We start from the raw sequence: 16718 nt of genomic DNA, 5'->3' as shown, positions 1-16718 counted from the left end.
TTGTAAAGAAATAAATTTTAAGGAAAGAAGTTCTCTTGAATTCTTGGAATCATTATATGTCTTTTTTAATAGAATAATACTCGCCTCTACTTCTTTTTCTATTTAAGATAAAATGTTTAAGAATTCATGCAGTTTATAATGAAATTTTATCGATATTTTAAAATATATTGAGTTCAGTCAAATTAACGAACAGTTAATACAGTTTTTGCGGTAAATAAGTCTACATATGTGATTGAAAATTAGTTCGCGAGAAAAGAAATATATTTTCATGATCTTAAAAAAATATTGACAAAAACAAAATATTCTTATTTTTATTCTAGTTTAAATTCAAAAGGAACAGAAAATTATAACGTCAAATATAGAAATGTTAAAAAAAACCGGAAGCTAACGGGATTTACTGCCGAACTTTTTTGGTCACCGTGAATCTCTGGTATTTTGTTTTGTTGCCAATATTATTTAAAATTATTGTCAGTGTGAGAGGTTAACGCCATTTTTATATGATTCCATAAACATTATTTAGATATATATTTATTTCGATGTACGTTCAGTAATGTTATGTTTTTCGATATTTTACGCCTCATTTACAAAAGCCATTCAATAACTTGTTAGACCTATTTCTGGAAGATAAACATCTGACTGTCTGCCTCTGTGTGTATGTGTGCATATATATATATATAGTTTGATAATTAAAAGTAAAATATATTTTATGCTTTAATACAGCTTTTTTTTTTTTTTTAGTGCTACATTATCTTCTATTCTTGATATGATTCTGTTCTGATTGTCCCTATATATAAACCTTTAATATCTTATATCATCACCCTTCTCATTGATCTTTAAATTCTTGTACAGCTTCCCCAGGAATATTACTATTTTTCGCGAAGATCTTCCATAAGGTAAGTCAATTGTGATTTTTTTTTTTGTTTATCTATTAAATTAGCTAACCACATTTTAAATTAATTGTTTAATCAATTAAGCTTTTGCTATAGTGTCTGTATGGGATGTGAGCAGACGACGAAGTGGGTGTGTTGCCTTTTAAATTTTATATATTTTTAAATGATAATGTAGCTTTTTTTTCTAAAAACCCCCAAACCTAAACATCGCAAATATTCATCTACGTTGTTACTTCTCTTGGATATATATCTCTATTGTCAGTTTGTGAGCTGTAACTTAATTTTAGAAATAAATTATGCGTGTGTTTGTGTGTATCAGAACAAATCAAATACAAATTTTTAACTTGGTTATCTTTTTTCCTTCTTTCGCCTTAATACCTATTTTGATTCATTCTACTGAAAATATTAATAATTCATACATACATAAAATACACCGCTATAGATTATATATAATATATATATGGGTAGATAGGTGTGCGTATAATATAAATAAGGTAGAAAGATATTCCTATAATTATTTACTATTGCGAGTAATGAATACGCACACGCACACACACACACACACACACACACACACACACACACATATATATATATATATATATATATATATATATATATATATATATATATATATATATATATATATATATATATAGTTATCTATGTTGTATTTCGTTAGGAACGTGGTAGTGCAGTATAGAGCTCGTCCACATTCAGAAATAACCCAGTAGTATAGGTCGTATTATTATAAACTTCGAACCCTAAAATATATATCAGATTGAAGTTAAATAGGTAATTGATTCTAAATATGAATACCACTGAATTATTGTGACATGCATAATACAAATATTAAAAAAAAGGCTTCTTTTAGAATTTATTATTTAACCATAGGTTTTACCATGGGCGAGCAGACAGACCTATGATGAAAAGCATTCTGTGACCCTCCTATTTGAATCTCTTTTTTTTTTATTGTGTATGTGTGTATATATATATATATTTCTACATTATCAATTATATCTATTTTCATTTTCATAATGCAGAAATGTGTGATTTAGAGAGATTTGGATGCTGTTTTTAGCGGGTTGAATTACCGCATAGAGGCTTCCACGTTAACTTGTAGTTGTGTCTTTTCGGTATTTTCGGGATGAAGTGGTTGTGATATAATGGTAACGACGAATAAGGCTTTGCAATAAACAATACATTTATGTTTGGTAATGTTGAATACATTACATATATTGATTTATAAGAATTTCTTCAGGGTTCACATGGACATTTATGGTAATAATAATTCTGTTGCCGAAAATTTAACGAGGGAAATCTAATGACGATGACGACTACTTTATTTTCTACAAGGGCAAAAAAGAGGACATTAGAATGGAAATAAACAAATGTGTAATGGGACCAAATATGTATATGTATGATGTATATTTGTGAGGGACAGATAGATGAGGGATCGTCTTCGTAGTTGCTCGATATGCTAGAAATAACAGCCAGATCTTCCTCCATTTACTCATACCATCATGAAATCGGAAAGACACGTTGGATAGCGTAGTCCTAAAATATACAAGAGACGGGATGATTACGGCTGGAACGCTTTTGATGATAAGCCTGCCTGGTCAGGACTGACTCGAGGCTAAGTAGCAATAAATATTCTGACAAAAATGATCAGCGAAAATACAATTCATGATGATGATGTAAGCTGAAAAAAGTGATTATTTTTAACCATTTTTAAAACACCGAAAGTGGTTGTCTCTGAAGTTGGAAAGTGCAAAAGGATTACGAAAGAACTAAATTCCTCCAAAAAGGTTTAGTTTTAGCACTCAAGGAGAATCACTGTTCCCTACAAATCCTAATTGCGAATAGCCCATTCTAAAATTGCCTTGAACAGTTTTTTTTTTTTTTTTTAACCAAGTGTCATATAATAGGATAGTCTAAAGATTAATAGTATAAAGTCTACTGGCTTTTTTTTAGATGTAAAAAGTATTCTCTGATACTTCGTCATAAATAACATAGTCGACAGTCAACCAGATTGTTATCATTGAATGGTAATTCTTTTCTATTCCTGTTTTACCTAGCTTAATATATGAACGGAAGGTTATTATTATTGTCTTTTCTTACATTGGGATTGATTGATTTAATACATAATGCAATGCAGTATTTATATGTAGTGAAGCCTCTTTCGGAATTCACCAGGTGTATACGTGTGTGTACGCACGCACACACACACATTTTTTTAAATGTTTATTTGAAAAAATGAAATGACTATCCACTTGCATATGGAATATGTATCTTATTGGGAGACAAGTGTACAGTAGCTATTGCAGAGTTGAAACTTGAAACCTTATATCCAGTCGATCATTGACCTGCAGGTTTTTCTCCTCTTCATTACCTTTACTTTGTTATTTCATACTTTACACTCAAGAATTACACAATCTGCTATTCAGATGCAGAGATAACCATTAACATTGTTGGCAGAAGTGGCAGTTCGCTCAACATCTCCCATTTTCTTTGATGCTTAACCAACTTGTCCATCACAGACCTCATTGGTATTAATTAGTTCGTTTAAATAGCACATATGCAAATATTTTTTTTCACACCGTCCAGATTCGTATTTAAATTATTGTGAAAACAATTGTTAGCTTTATGTATATTCAACCTTGTCTAAGTATATTATGACCTGAATGGTTTAAATTCTATAGGTTCTTATTTGACCATTCCACTCATAAACCCAATTTTTTTTCGTAACAAACCATACAAACCCACGTTTCTGTCTGGTTACCATGAATGGTAGTGTGTTTGGAGTCTGTGAAAGGAACGTTCGTGTTCATTGTAAAATACAAACTCAGACTTAGGACTATTAAGAATAATATTTATCATCATCATTTAATATTCGTTTTTCATGCTGACATGGATTGGACGGTTTGACAGGACTCAACATGTTGGAGGACCACACCAACACTAGTTCTCAAGTAACAGTGGGGGACAAACACAGGCACAAAGACACGCCCACATATATATTTACATGATGGGCTTCTTTCAATTTCCATCTATCCAATCCACTCACAATGCTTTGGTTGGCCCAAGGATATAGTAGAAGACAATCCAATGTGCCACACAGTGGGTCTCAACTTGGAACCATGTGGTTGGGAAGCAAACGTCGACACTTAAAAGAGATAATGACAGATTTTAGGAACATTTTTTTCCCCCTTTTTTAGAATCTTTTAGTCAACAAGAGCAGCAATGCTCATAACACTTTACAGTGCTTCCAAGATTGGTAGGAGGAACGTTTGAAGATATCAAACCTGAAACCAGATTTGAAAGCTTGCACCTGCATGAACTCTATTACAGGTACCCAAAATGTCAGGTGGTGGAGTTAAACCAGGTGACAGATTAGGTTTGAATTCAGAAGGGTTATAGCTTTCACAAGTACTCTGTATTGGCATGAGTTGGACAGTTTGACAAGAGCTGGTATGATCAGGGGCTGCACCAGGCACCTTTGTCTGTTCTAGCATAGTCTTTATGGCTGGATGCTTTTTATGTGGCACCCGCACTTTTTCACATGAGACAGGCACCAGTATTTTTTTTGTGTCACCAGTGCTTTTTGCATGTTGCCCAAAAGGATGAAATGCAAAGTTCACACTGGTGAGATCTGAATGCAGCATACAGTGAATTGGAACAAATATTGTGAGTCATTTTATCTAATGCTCCAATGACTATGCCAATATGCTGTTCATAATAGGGTCTGAAATATGAAAATTGTGAATATTGATCTAATTCAGATCAATATTGACATTAAATGTGAAAATCATATTTGATAGATGACATAGTTTTTGTGTAATTTGTCATTTCACCTTCTTTCAATGATAACTTCTCTGTTATATATTGCAAAAATTCTTTTTCTTTCAATATATTTCCTTTATTCTTGAAGTATATTAATTGTCACATAAATCTGTTTTTTTTTTTTTTTTTTTTTTTTTTTTTCAAGTACTCATTTCATTATTTCAAGGTTTAACAAGTTTGTTAGTTTCCTTTTTTTTCTTATATTGTAGTATTACTGGTAATATGTTATTAATAACTAAAATGCCAGTTCAAATGGCTGAGTATTAATTAATGCCAGAAGTTAGCTATTTGTATCTTGCCTCTTAATGTTATGTGTGTCCATGATCAAGCCATCTAGCTCTAACTAGGGTACAAAAGTCATATATTCACCAACATACACAGCAACAGTATATACTTATTGGTTTTGTAGTTTGAGTTCAATTCCTCCTGCTGGAAAACTATCTGTGATAGGTCAGTGTCTTAGTGATTTATTTTCTATCCTTGAGGATGGGTGTTGAATACTGGACCATGGATCTTTGTGACTTTTGGAAATGATTTGAGTCAGATTTGTAACCAATGGTCTTGGAGGCTAACAATTTCATTAGATCAGCACATTTCACAATGAGGTGATATCCTGTTTGGTAAATCTCACCCAGAAATGAACTGAGAAGAAATGCTTCTTGTTAGGAACAATATAGGTGGACAATGCTTGCATTGTTTCATTGGTAAGCACATATTTTCTCAGACATTTTAGTTCTTTACATCAGGTAGCCCGTCAACCTGGGCCCCAAAGTACATCTATTGAGTCTGAGAAAGTGGAGCTGGTGTAAGGTGTATTTTCTTCCAGCTTGCCAAGGATGAGTGTTATTTTGTGGATGGGTGCCTGGTATCTGATTTGCTTAAAATTTTTCTCAGTGCTGATGTGCTCTGTTTGCTACAAATGTTATTGTTTTCATCTGTCAGAATGTTGAAATTCTGTTTCCAAATCATTATCTCTTAGTTAATTTGTAAAAATCCTTAGTGAAGGCATTGTTGCCAAGCAAAATGTTCATAACTGTTAGCAAACATACCTTTCTTCTATACCTGTAGTTACATTTGATCATTATTGCAATTATATTCTGTTGTTTCTATTATTATTATCATTGTATATTCTTTTGTTGTTGTTGTTGTTGTCATTTGTTATTATAGAATTCTCCATGGAAGATTATAAATACCTTTTCAAGGTAGTGCTAATAGGAAATGCTGGTGTTGGAAAAACATGTCTTGTCCGAAGATTTACACAGGTAAATTAAATTCCTTTATAAATGTCTTTGTCTTGCTATGATATACAACATGAAGATCAGATTTTCATTTTGTTAATTGTACCCTGTACACTTTAAAATTAGTGTAAAGGCTGGGATTTCACATTAACTCCTTTCTCTATAGCAATTTCATTAGAAAGTTGCCTACTGAATGTGACATGAGCCTCCCTTATCTTGTGGGCTTGTAGGTGCTGGTGCCACATAAAAGCACCTGTGCTGGTGCTCTGTAAAAGCATCCAGTGCACTCTGTAAAATGGTTGATGTTGGGAAAGGCATCCAGTCATAGAAACCATGCCAAAACAGATATGGAGCTCTTCAGCTGGTCAGCTCTTATCAAACCGTCCAATCCATATCAGCATGTAAAATGGACATTAAATAACGATGATGATGAATCCAACTTTCCAAGGACTTTCTTCAGTGCTTTTTGTTAATAGTATTGAAGGTCTTTGTTAATTCAACAAAGATTTGATATAGTTGTATCTGCTCTTCAATGCATTTTTCTTGAAGTTATCTTGCAGAGAAAAATCCTGTCCATAATGCCTGATTGTATTTCAGTTAGCATTGAGGGTTAGATGTCTTTTATTAACCAACTGAACAGCAGTCTAAATAGACTTTTATCAATGGATTCCATGACAGTGATACCACAAGAGTTATAAACAGATTTGGATTCTTTACCTTTGTGTATTTAGCTAGAAATTTCATCAATCCAGACTTGTATAGGATTTCTTTTTCTGCTGTTTGTTATTAAGTATGGCGGACAAAAACTTTTCACCTTCAGTTTGCAATAGTTCTGTTGGAGTTGATACTTCTGTCTAATCCTGGTGCTTTGCCAGTATTGATCTTAATTGCCAGAACTACTTCACCCTCCATAGGCTTACAATGCATATGATGAAGTGAACTTTGTTGAAATAAACTATCAACAGTTGCATCATCTAATGCTGTGGGACTGAAAAAGAAGCCAGCAAGTGTTCTTTCCAATACTGTATGATACTGACTGCATCTTTAATGATGTCATGCCATTCTTGGATTCTAGAATAACTGCAACAGATGATCGTTTTCCAAGACTTGGCACAAAAGAGCATATAGAATTTTAGAATCCTCTTTATCAAAAACGACTTGAAACTTACTTGAGATATTTAGTCACTATGTGCTTTTAATCATTCTCAACCCTTGTTGCACAGTTGCCCTTTACACTTTCAGAGACTTTTCAATTGTTAATTCATTCTGCAAGTTTTGTAAAGAACTCATTTTATTCTCAGTAGCTGGCTGACAATCATCAAAACAATCTCCATGATTTATTATCTTCTCTTCAAGCACCACAGCTCCCAAAAATTTGATATAAAGTTTTCCCAAAAATAATCACACCTACTGATAATTAAGTCACCTAAGTAATAAAAGCTATCAACTACTTTCAGAGAGCCTTCTGAGCATTTTAGAAAATCTATTTTTTGTGAGTTCTTAATGCTTTTTGTCTCTGTGCATCTGCTGCATATCTGTTGACCTACCTGTCATCCCATACCTTGTGCTTCTATAATTTACACGGGGTACACTGTTTAAATTTTTTGCAACACTATTTGCCAGTGTTCACCATCAGCATTTCTCCCAAATTCAACTTTTTTACAAGATATGATGTTTATTTGCATTGATTGTTGTCTATTTTTGACATCGTGGATTGTTTTTAATAAACATTTATCAAAATTATCTTTCTTCACTTCAGGGATTGTTTCCACCTGGTCAGGGAGCTACTATAGGAGTAGATTTCATGATAAAAAGTGTTGAAATTGATGGGGATAAAGTTAAGGTAAGAATTGTGTTTTTAAAACTTCCATCTTCTCCATCCACTATTCGTGAGGGTAGAGTCCTCAGACACCTCCTATATAGGATCCTATCAGAAGCAACCATCATTACATTTTCCATCTGGATTCCCAAACGTGGCCAACTGAGACTATGAATATTATCCAACTATCTCAATATTTGTGTACTCCTAGGTCTCCAGCCAAATGGCTGGGTTTCAAGAATTCATTGTATGATTTTTTCCTATTACTTCTAATCATATGTCCATAGTGTCAGAGCTGTGACCTCCCAATGCAGAGAAGTAGTGGCTCAACCTGGAGAGTGAGTGAGTGGGTGGATGGACTTCCCTTGTGTTCACTGGTTTGTAAACAGTGGCTTCCTGCCAGTATCATTGCTTTGCAATCCATCAACAAAAGGATATCTTTTCTTTCTGGCATGTCTTGACATGTTGTACGATTTTTGTAAACGAAACAATCTTTAACAAATGTTTTTGCTTCCATTTCTCAATGTAAAAAAAGCATGTTTGAGTTGGGAGCTGTTCAGCAGATTGGGAGATAATTATCTCACTTGGAAACAGTTCAGGTTTGGCAACATGAAGGGCATCCAGTTATAGAAAAACTCTGCCTAAACATATTTGTCTGACCAGTGCAACCATGGAAAAGAGGACATTAAAATGATTATGATGATGTCTGCCTCTCAGTAGCTTATATCCAAATTTCTATGTATCTTTATCAGATATATACTATCAGCATCTGTTGATACTGATTCCTTAAAACTCTTTTCTACTATCTTTAGAATCTTATAAATGTCTGTTTTCTCCCAATTTTGTTCTTAACCAATAACCTTTTTATTTTTGTATTCTTCACTAAATTCATTGATATTTATGGGTATGATGTAAGCAGTTACTCTTTTGTTTTCTCTAAACTCATCTCCCTGTTCATTGCATATAATAGCATACATGTAACAACAATCATATATATCCATTTATTTCTTCTGTGAGAACTCCTATCTTCTCCAACAAGATTTTAATTACCATTAAACTCTAATTAGAGAATGTGTTGTGAAAATAATGTAGCTTTACTTATTGCAATTTTGTAATCAGTAATAGTACTTCTCATAAACAATTACCTGTTCTCTTTTCATTACTTATTTTTGAACTTATGTTTCCAATCTTTCTGAAAGCTTCTAACCAAAACTCTTGAAGGCAACCTGGCTTTCACTTAAAGAAAGAAATATTTTGTACTTCAGTAACCAGATTCCTACAGGGTTGAAATGCATGCAAATTTGGTGTAGTACTCACATATCTGGAACGGCACGTTTTTATTTATACATGATTTGTTTATACATGATTTTGCATATATATATATATATATATATATATATATATATATATATATATATATATGCAAGTATGTATCTATACATAAAGTAAACAAATTAAAGTTGAATTCTGTACATAGAAGCTGCATTCTTAAATTTTAGAGGTTTTCCTCTATTTTCTATGTCTTTGTATCTACTTGTGTATGTGTATATAATTGTCTATTTCTAAATTTTATTAAAGAATTCAAAATTCTCCAACTTAAAACTCGATTGTTAAAAAATTTGAGTGGCCTATAAACTGGCAGATGCAATTTCAGGGAGAGGGGAAATAACTGGTATAATTAAGATTTTTTTTATTTCACTGACTTTGGGTACATGTAGAATTAAGATTTTTTTTATTTCACTGACTTTGGGTACATGTAGAATTAAGATTTTTTTTTTATTTCACTGACTTTGGGTACATGTAGAATACTCATCAAATGCTTCTATGCATTTTTTTTAACTACAGCAAATGTGATTGAAAACAAAAATAATATTAATGTAAACACAATTTTAATATAATTTCTGTTTAGTTTTTTTTTGTGAAAATGCTTCTTCCCTAATAATTTAAAATTAATACATATAGATGAGCATATACAATTATTTGAAACTTATCTGGGAGAAGTTTTTCTGTTGAAATGACAGTTTAAAGGAAATTTACAAATTACAAATATAAGAATATAACTAAATAAAAAATTACGTATATTGCTACAGAGATAGTTATGTGGTTAAGAAGATTGCTTTGTCACCTGGTCACTTGGTTCTGTTTTTACTGGAGCCTAAATTAACTTGTCAGTGAAATTTGGTCAATGAAGATAGTCAGAAACCCTTATTTATATGTGTGTGTGTGTGTGTGTGTGTATGTATGTATATATGTATAAAATGATGGTTGAGTACTATTGTGTGGCACCTTGGCCAAGTGTCTTCTACAATACCTCCAGTCCAACCAATGCCTTGTGAGTGAATTTGGTGCATGGAAGCTATGTTGAAGCACATCTCACACACACACACACACACACGTGTATGTTTGTCTCCTGCCATCATTTGACAAGTGCTGTTGGTTTGTTTATGTCTGTGTAACTTAATAGTTTGACGAAAGAGACGGATAGAATAAGTTTCAGGCTTAGAAATATGTACAGGGTTGATTTGTTTGACTGAACCCCTCAAGGTGGTACCCCCACTTGGCCACAGTTTCAACGAAACAAGTAAATGATAAAACACATATACAATGTTTATGTCTATGTTGTGTCCCTTTATGTCCCACAATTTAGTATCTTGGCAAACAGAGATTAACAAAATAAGTGCTAGACTAAAATAAGTATTCTTTTCTACTCTAGGCACAGGGCTCAAAATTTTTAGGGGAGGGGGCCAGTCGATTAGATCAACCCCAGTACGCAACTGATACTCAATTTATCGACCCCGAAAGGATGAAAAGCAAAGTGGACCTCAGCGGAATTTGAACTCAGAACGTAAGGGCAGATGAAATACCACTAAGCGTTTCGCCCAGCCGCCTTAGACTAAAATAAGTATTGAAGTTGATATAAGTGAAATTAGATTAATTCCAATTTAAAAGAATTTCATCAAATTAAGTGACACATACAGTTTATATATATAGTTATTTGTCATCATTTAGTAAAGGTTTGAAATGAATATTTGAAATCAGTATCTCAAAACTGAAATTGATATCAAAATATAAAATTGTATTTAAAATTATGTAAAATAGTCCTTTGAAAAACATAAGTGTTACTATTAGATTTCTTTGCCTATTGACATTGAATAATTACCATGTGACCTGGTGTAGTATTGAACTGACAGTCATAAGCTTATGGTTTCGATACTTAGGTTGCATAGCACACTGTGGCACCATGGAAGGCTGGTTCATTCTATTCAGCAGAAATAAGTACTAGTCCAGTGCTAGGCCAGCCATCTCTTTCTCCAGTTATCACATCTAGGATGTTCTGCTGGGTCATGGGTGATGAGACCAAAAGAGTATGTGTCTACTTGTGGTTACATGTGTCTCTAAAACAATTAGCAAAAGCATGGTACATGCTGCCAAGTCAGCCTTAATTCTGAGTAACAGCTATGGTTTGTTTTTTTGTTTTTTTTATTGAATCCAGCATAAAATGTATTTTCATGGAGAATCTTAAACTAATGAAATTTCCATTTCTTTTGTGTAATGCTTATAATTTATTGTTTACAGCTGCAGATATGGGATACTGCTGGCCAGGAGCGATTCCGTTCCATTACTCAGTCATACTACAGATCCGCAAATGCTCTTATTGTCGTTTATGATGTTTGCTGCCAAGCATCTTATGACAGTCTTATCCAATGGATAAATGAAATCGAAACTCATACTAACAGCAAAGTGTTAACTTATTTAGTTGGTAAGTTTTAATTATTTCCACTTGGAGCATTAATTATGTTTTTCTTTTCAAATCATTTAATTATCAAATTAAGAAGTGATCCAATGAATACTCTATGCTAACAAAAATTCTCAATTAATTGTAATATCCTTCTTAGGCAGCATTAACCCAATAAGAATTACTAGCAATTCTGATAGAAGTACATCTTTTAATGAGTGAGATGTTATTCTTTCGAGTATCTTTCCACTTTTTAAAGATTTTTTTCTATCAACAGGAAAATCTTTTGTAAACATTTTTCTGTGAAGAGACTATCTTTAGTAAATGTTTCACTTCAGTTTGTTATAAAATATTGTTTGAAGCATTTGTCTGCTACCCTAATTATTATTAATAATAGAAATTCTTGATACTCAGTTTAGGTGTTGGGTGTTGGTTTAGGTGTTGGGTGAAAAATTTAACAGATAAGTTTGAGTGACTTACTTTTAAATAACAGATAAGATTTCAGTAGAAGGATGATAACTGAGAATTGAATGCTTAAATTTTATTTCTGCAGTGACAGATTAAACATGAAATATGCATTTACATATTTTTTTAATACAGGATTGTCAAAGTGAATTTCATCTAATGTATACAAGTATGGAAAAGTAGATGTTAAAATGATGTAGTTGTGTGTGTGTGTACATATACATATATGTAATTTTTAACAGCTTGAATGTACTGGCTTTTTTCATTTTTACTTTTTCAACTCAGTGGTCCTAAACTCTCTACTATGTTCAAATTATCTAATCAATCATATACAATTTATTTCTCATTAGTCATTATAGATATGCTACTTGCTTTGGCCATGTTTATTGTTTTTTTTTATTTTTTATTTCGTATGTGTATTTCGTGTGCAAGATTCTTGATGTGGATACGTGTGTTGAAAGAAATACAATTAAACAGTTTCGAACAACGCCAAAACAACGCCAGATCATATATTCAAAATAAATGGAAGTGGAGAGACAAGTTACTGAAGAGATTGCAAGAGTGCAATGAAATAATTTAACAAAAAACTATATAAATTAATAAAGGACTGAACCAGTGCGTGTGTTTATTACCAGCATAATGCCTCTCCCAAGGTTTAATTGTGTTTTTTTTTTTAGTATATATTTTACAATTTTACCATTTATTTTATCTTTCATTTCAGCAATGATAGCAATTCTATTAATTGTTCACTTGTTTTATTTATATAGTCATTTTATTTATATAGTCATTTGTTTGTGTTTTCACTTTCAGTACTAAGTTCTGTCATGTAGAACAATTTTCTACTGAGCCACTGAAGTAAAACACAGTCTTCTGTTTCTGGTTATTTATACTGTCAATTTACATTGGTGCAATTAGTATACTGGAATTGTACATTATATTTTGTTAGTTTACCATTTTCAGTCATTGATAGCACTATCCAAGGAGTATCTGGCGTAATTTTTTATTTAAATTAGGGAAGATTATTTTCCTAGTACTACTAGACATTGAAGACTCTTACTGATAGTAAGGTTTGGGTATAACTTCAGGCTCTTTGGGCAAAGCTTTTTATGTAACTGCTTGATTCATTCTTTAATGAATATTAAATTACTAAAGTGCTACCCAACATATGACATGACTTTTGAAGCGTATATTTTACCACCCTGGCTAATATCAGGAAGCATGGCATACATACAATAAAATATAATTTAACTTTTATCAAATTTTTGACTACTTATACAAAATGATGAAATCAATACTAATGTTCAAGCAAAAATATTTATCTTAAAATAAAATTAAAACAAATTCCTCATTTGTATAACTCCTCCCATAACTACTGTCATTTACTCCCTCTCTTCCTCATTCTCCACCCCTCCTCTGATTCTTTCTCTCCAATCATCTTGCACCTCTCAGCATTTCTTGTTTGCTCTCTCTCTTTCTCTCTCTCTCTCTGATGTAAAACATGACTGGAGAAATCAACCAGTCAACCAACATTTATATTGATTATTATATAGAGACTTCTCTTCACAAATAGATGATTATGAATTTGTTAGTAAAAGTTTCAAAATGAAATATGACAATGTGGTGATGACTGTTTTCTGATTATCTTAGTCTGTCACATTAATCTTATTTTTGATAATAGCTCCTTCATACATGGAAATCAAGAATGACGCTGCCATAATTGTGAGATTGTTATCATTTTAAATTTTAATTCTTTAAATCTATATATGCAATCTCATTAACAGAACAATACTACCATTGAAAAAAAAATATGTTCTTCAATCAACAAATGACATCTAGTTTAAGTATCAGTACAAAAACTTCATTGTTAACTATTGTTTCTTTGCATATGGTCCTAAAAGCTAACAAAAAGTTATCAATTGATTTAAAAGAATAGAATTATAGTGAGCTATTCCATACAAGGGGTAAAAACATGGCCTTCATAAGCAGCATTGAAGTCAAAGGTGACATATTTGATGACAGTATTTTTGGATGATAAGAAGACTTTTAACAAACAACATTGTCAAAATGAATTCAGTTTATTTTAGAATAAAAAACTATCATAATAATCCTATTAAAGTATACACAATATAGTTCTGAATGAGTGAGCAACAAAAATATTAATCTAAATTTTCATGTTACAGATTTGTTTACAAAGAAACCACTGCTTTATTTATGACACAGCTGCTAAATAACCTTTGTTTCTCTTTATTACTGAAGTGTCAGAGAGGTTATATTCAGTTGTTGCTGTGTTGAAGAAGACTGGACAAAAAAAAAAATGTTCATGGATGGAATTTAGGATTCCATCTAGTGCTGAGTGAAAGGAATGTGAGTTATACAATATAACTAAGCATATTAAAGGGCAGGCTAAAAGTGTGAAAGAAGGGTTTAGGTGAGGTGTTGATTAGTCTGAAAATTGTAGAGCAAAGCCAGTGACCTTTATTGGTTGGAGTATTACTGACAGTAATGGGAATAAGGCAGCTGAATACATGGCAGTATTTAGTTTTGTTGTACACTTTTACTTGCTTCAATCATTTGACTGCGGCCATGCTGGAGCACTGCCTTTAGTCGAGCAAATCGACCCCAGGGCTTATTCTTTGTAAGCCTAGTACTTATTCTATCGGTCTCTTTTGCCAAACCGCTAAGTTACGGGCGATGTAAACACACCAGCATTGGTTGTCAAGCGATGTTGGCGGGGACAAACATACACACAGAAACATATACATACATATACAACATATATTGGAGGTTGTGTGTGTGTGTGTGTGCATGTGCATGTTTATGCCTCATTGTCTTGACATTGTGTCATAGTTGTCATACATGAGTGAAATTCATTTCCAATATTCTGCAAAAGCATATCTGGCCATTGAAAATCTCAATAAACTCTGACTCATGCAAGTATGAAAAAATGGACGTTAAACAATGTAACAAACAATGAAACAAACAAGAGATAAAGAAGTGGTTGCAAATAATGATTTGGTATTATAATTCCTTTTGAATTAAATGCTGGCTGCTCAAGAATGTCTTGTGTATTTCATATTGCTTCTGAAATATTTTTTATGCTACTAAATTTAGAAAAATAGCTTTATTGTATAAGAGTTGATTTTTTGTTTTTTCTTTTTTTCTTTTTCTTTGTAGGTAACAAAATTGATCAGATAAATCGCAGAGAAATACCTACTACAATAGGAGAACAATTTGCAAATCGTTACGAGATGACTTTCTTGGAAACTTCAGCAAAAGAAGCTGACAATGTTGAAAAGTTATTTTTTGATATTGCACGAGAACTGACGAAACAAGCTAAAGCTCATGAACTTCGGCCTCATAATAACAAAGCGTTTCCCTCTGGGGAGACAACTCCAGTATCTAGCTACAGTTGTTGTCAAGCTTAAATTTTATATATTGTTCTGAAACCTCCTCAATCCATCAGTTCTATTAGACCCAATAAGATTTGTTTTTATGTTCCCTAATTATCATTTACAATGTCCTTTTTATGTTATTTCCTCACCTAAAAATCCTGTTTAGATGAGGATTTCTGCAGGGATGTCTGTTTGCCCTTCTTTTGATATATGTAATCTGGAGTGAAATATATTTCTTAGCTGTAATATAATAACTCCTTACTAAAGGTGTTTTTTTTTTCCACTGTGATATCTTGCCAGCAACCTATTACTGAAATTGCTTTGGCATTATTTGCTTCACATTTTAGTAACAACATAATGAAAAAAAACGCATCTGTTATATATATATATATATATATATATATATATATATATATATATACATACATACATACATACATACATACACACACACGCATATATGCTCATACCACATTAGTGCTATTTTCAGTATAGTATCTAAAGGTACTAAGTTATTTTGTATCTCCTACTACTAAATCTTATTTATATAATTCTTTTGAATATCTACACCTAACAATAGGAAGCTGGCATGTATAACAATTTAGAAATAGTTGGTAAAAACTAAATGATGTTGCTTCATTTAAAAATTCTTGTATAACTCATGAAAAATTTCTATCATTAATATAGATTGTTATATTTTGACAGTGTGAAATACCGACAGACGGATTGTGGTAAGTGGTTACTGAACTATTGGTCGTGAGTTCAAATATTTGTGTTGTAAACTTGGAAATGCATATGACTAGCTAGCATGAAAGTGTGTATTGCTCTCATTATATGACACAATAGCTAGATATTAAGGAGAGCAACCACACATACAAATAAAAAAAGTTTTCTAAAGTAATCATGCACATAAACAGTTGGATTTGTAGACCTTACTACTTTGTCATAATGGAAAAATAGGCATCAGATGAAAAATTTGTTAGCAAAAAAAATTTTGTAATTTACTCTTAATTTATAATGAGTCTTTAAAATAAGTTGTTTTATTTTATTTTATTATTTTCTGTTAATAATTCAGAAGTCTTAAAGGCCATAGAGTGGCAGAAATAGTAAAGTGCTGAAATAATAATAAGACAAAAATATAAAGTTTGAGGAAAGTAGTGATGGTCTGCATTAGGGGGAGAAAAAAAAACCCTTAATAAAATTCAAAGACTGGCTCTGTCTGAAAGATCACATTTCACCTGTTCTATTTAAAAAAATTCCATGACTCAACTAAATACCTTGTATTTAGTTACATCCCTTTATATTCTGGGATTGACTTTGCCTTTCATACCTCTG

At 32.1% G+C, this 16718-nt stretch overlaps 1 protein-coding gene across 6 annotated transcripts; it reads left to right on the top strand.

Moving 5' to 3' along the window:
* The first annotated feature begins 71 nt into the window (after window positions 1–71).
* On the top strand, window positions 72–15617 carry LOC106872668 (ras-related protein Rab-30). Of its 6 annotated transcripts, XM_052972482.2 has the most exons (7): window positions 73–210; window positions 321–430; window positions 850–893; window positions 5901–5995; window positions 7731–7814; window positions 11367–11550; window positions 15166–15617. In XM_052972482.2, the coding sequence occupies exons 4-7, from the start codon at window positions 5909–5911 to the stop codon at window positions 15414–15416; spliced, it is 606 nt and encodes a 201-aa protein (XP_052828442.1). In that variant the 5' UTR covers window positions 73–210; window positions 321–430; window positions 850–893; window positions 5901–5908; the 3' UTR covers window positions 15417–15617. The 6 variants fall into 6 exon arrangements, with proteins under 6 accessions (XP_014775223.1, XP_052828442.1, XP_089217904.1 ...); XM_014919737.3 differs by lacking the exon at window positions 321–430 and having other exon boundaries at window positions 72–210; XM_089361778.1 differs by lacking the exon at window positions 73–210 and having other exon boundaries at window positions 304–430.
* Window positions 15618–16718: the final 1101 nt, after the last annotated feature.

Source organism: Octopus bimaculoides, chromosome 13 (genome assembly GCF_046866305.1).
Source record: "Octopus bimaculoides isolate indiv1 chromosome 13, ASM4686630v1, whole genome shotgun sequence".
Taxonomy (NCBI): domain Eukaryota; kingdom Metazoa; phylum Mollusca; class Cephalopoda; order Octopoda; family Octopodidae; genus Octopus; species Octopus bimaculoides.
The sequence above is the reverse complement of the archived record's forward strand: the minus strand, read 5'-3'. Positions and strand labels throughout refer to the sequence as shown.

Excerpts from the sequence above, each read along its gene's own strand:
- LOC106872668 (XM_014919737.3), top strand. The coding sequence starts at position 5,909 with ATGGAAGATTATAAATACCTTTTCAAGGTAGTGCTAATAGGAAATGCT. Across the intron at positions 5,996-7,730 it reads TTGTCCGAAGATTTACACAG|GGATTGTTTCCACCTGGTCA; the intron begins GTAAATTAAATT and ends TCTTCACTTCAG. Across the intron at positions 11,551-15,165 it reads AGTGTTAACTTATTTAGTTG|GTAACAAAATTGATCAGATA; the intron begins GTAAGTTTTAAT and ends TTTTCTTTGTAG.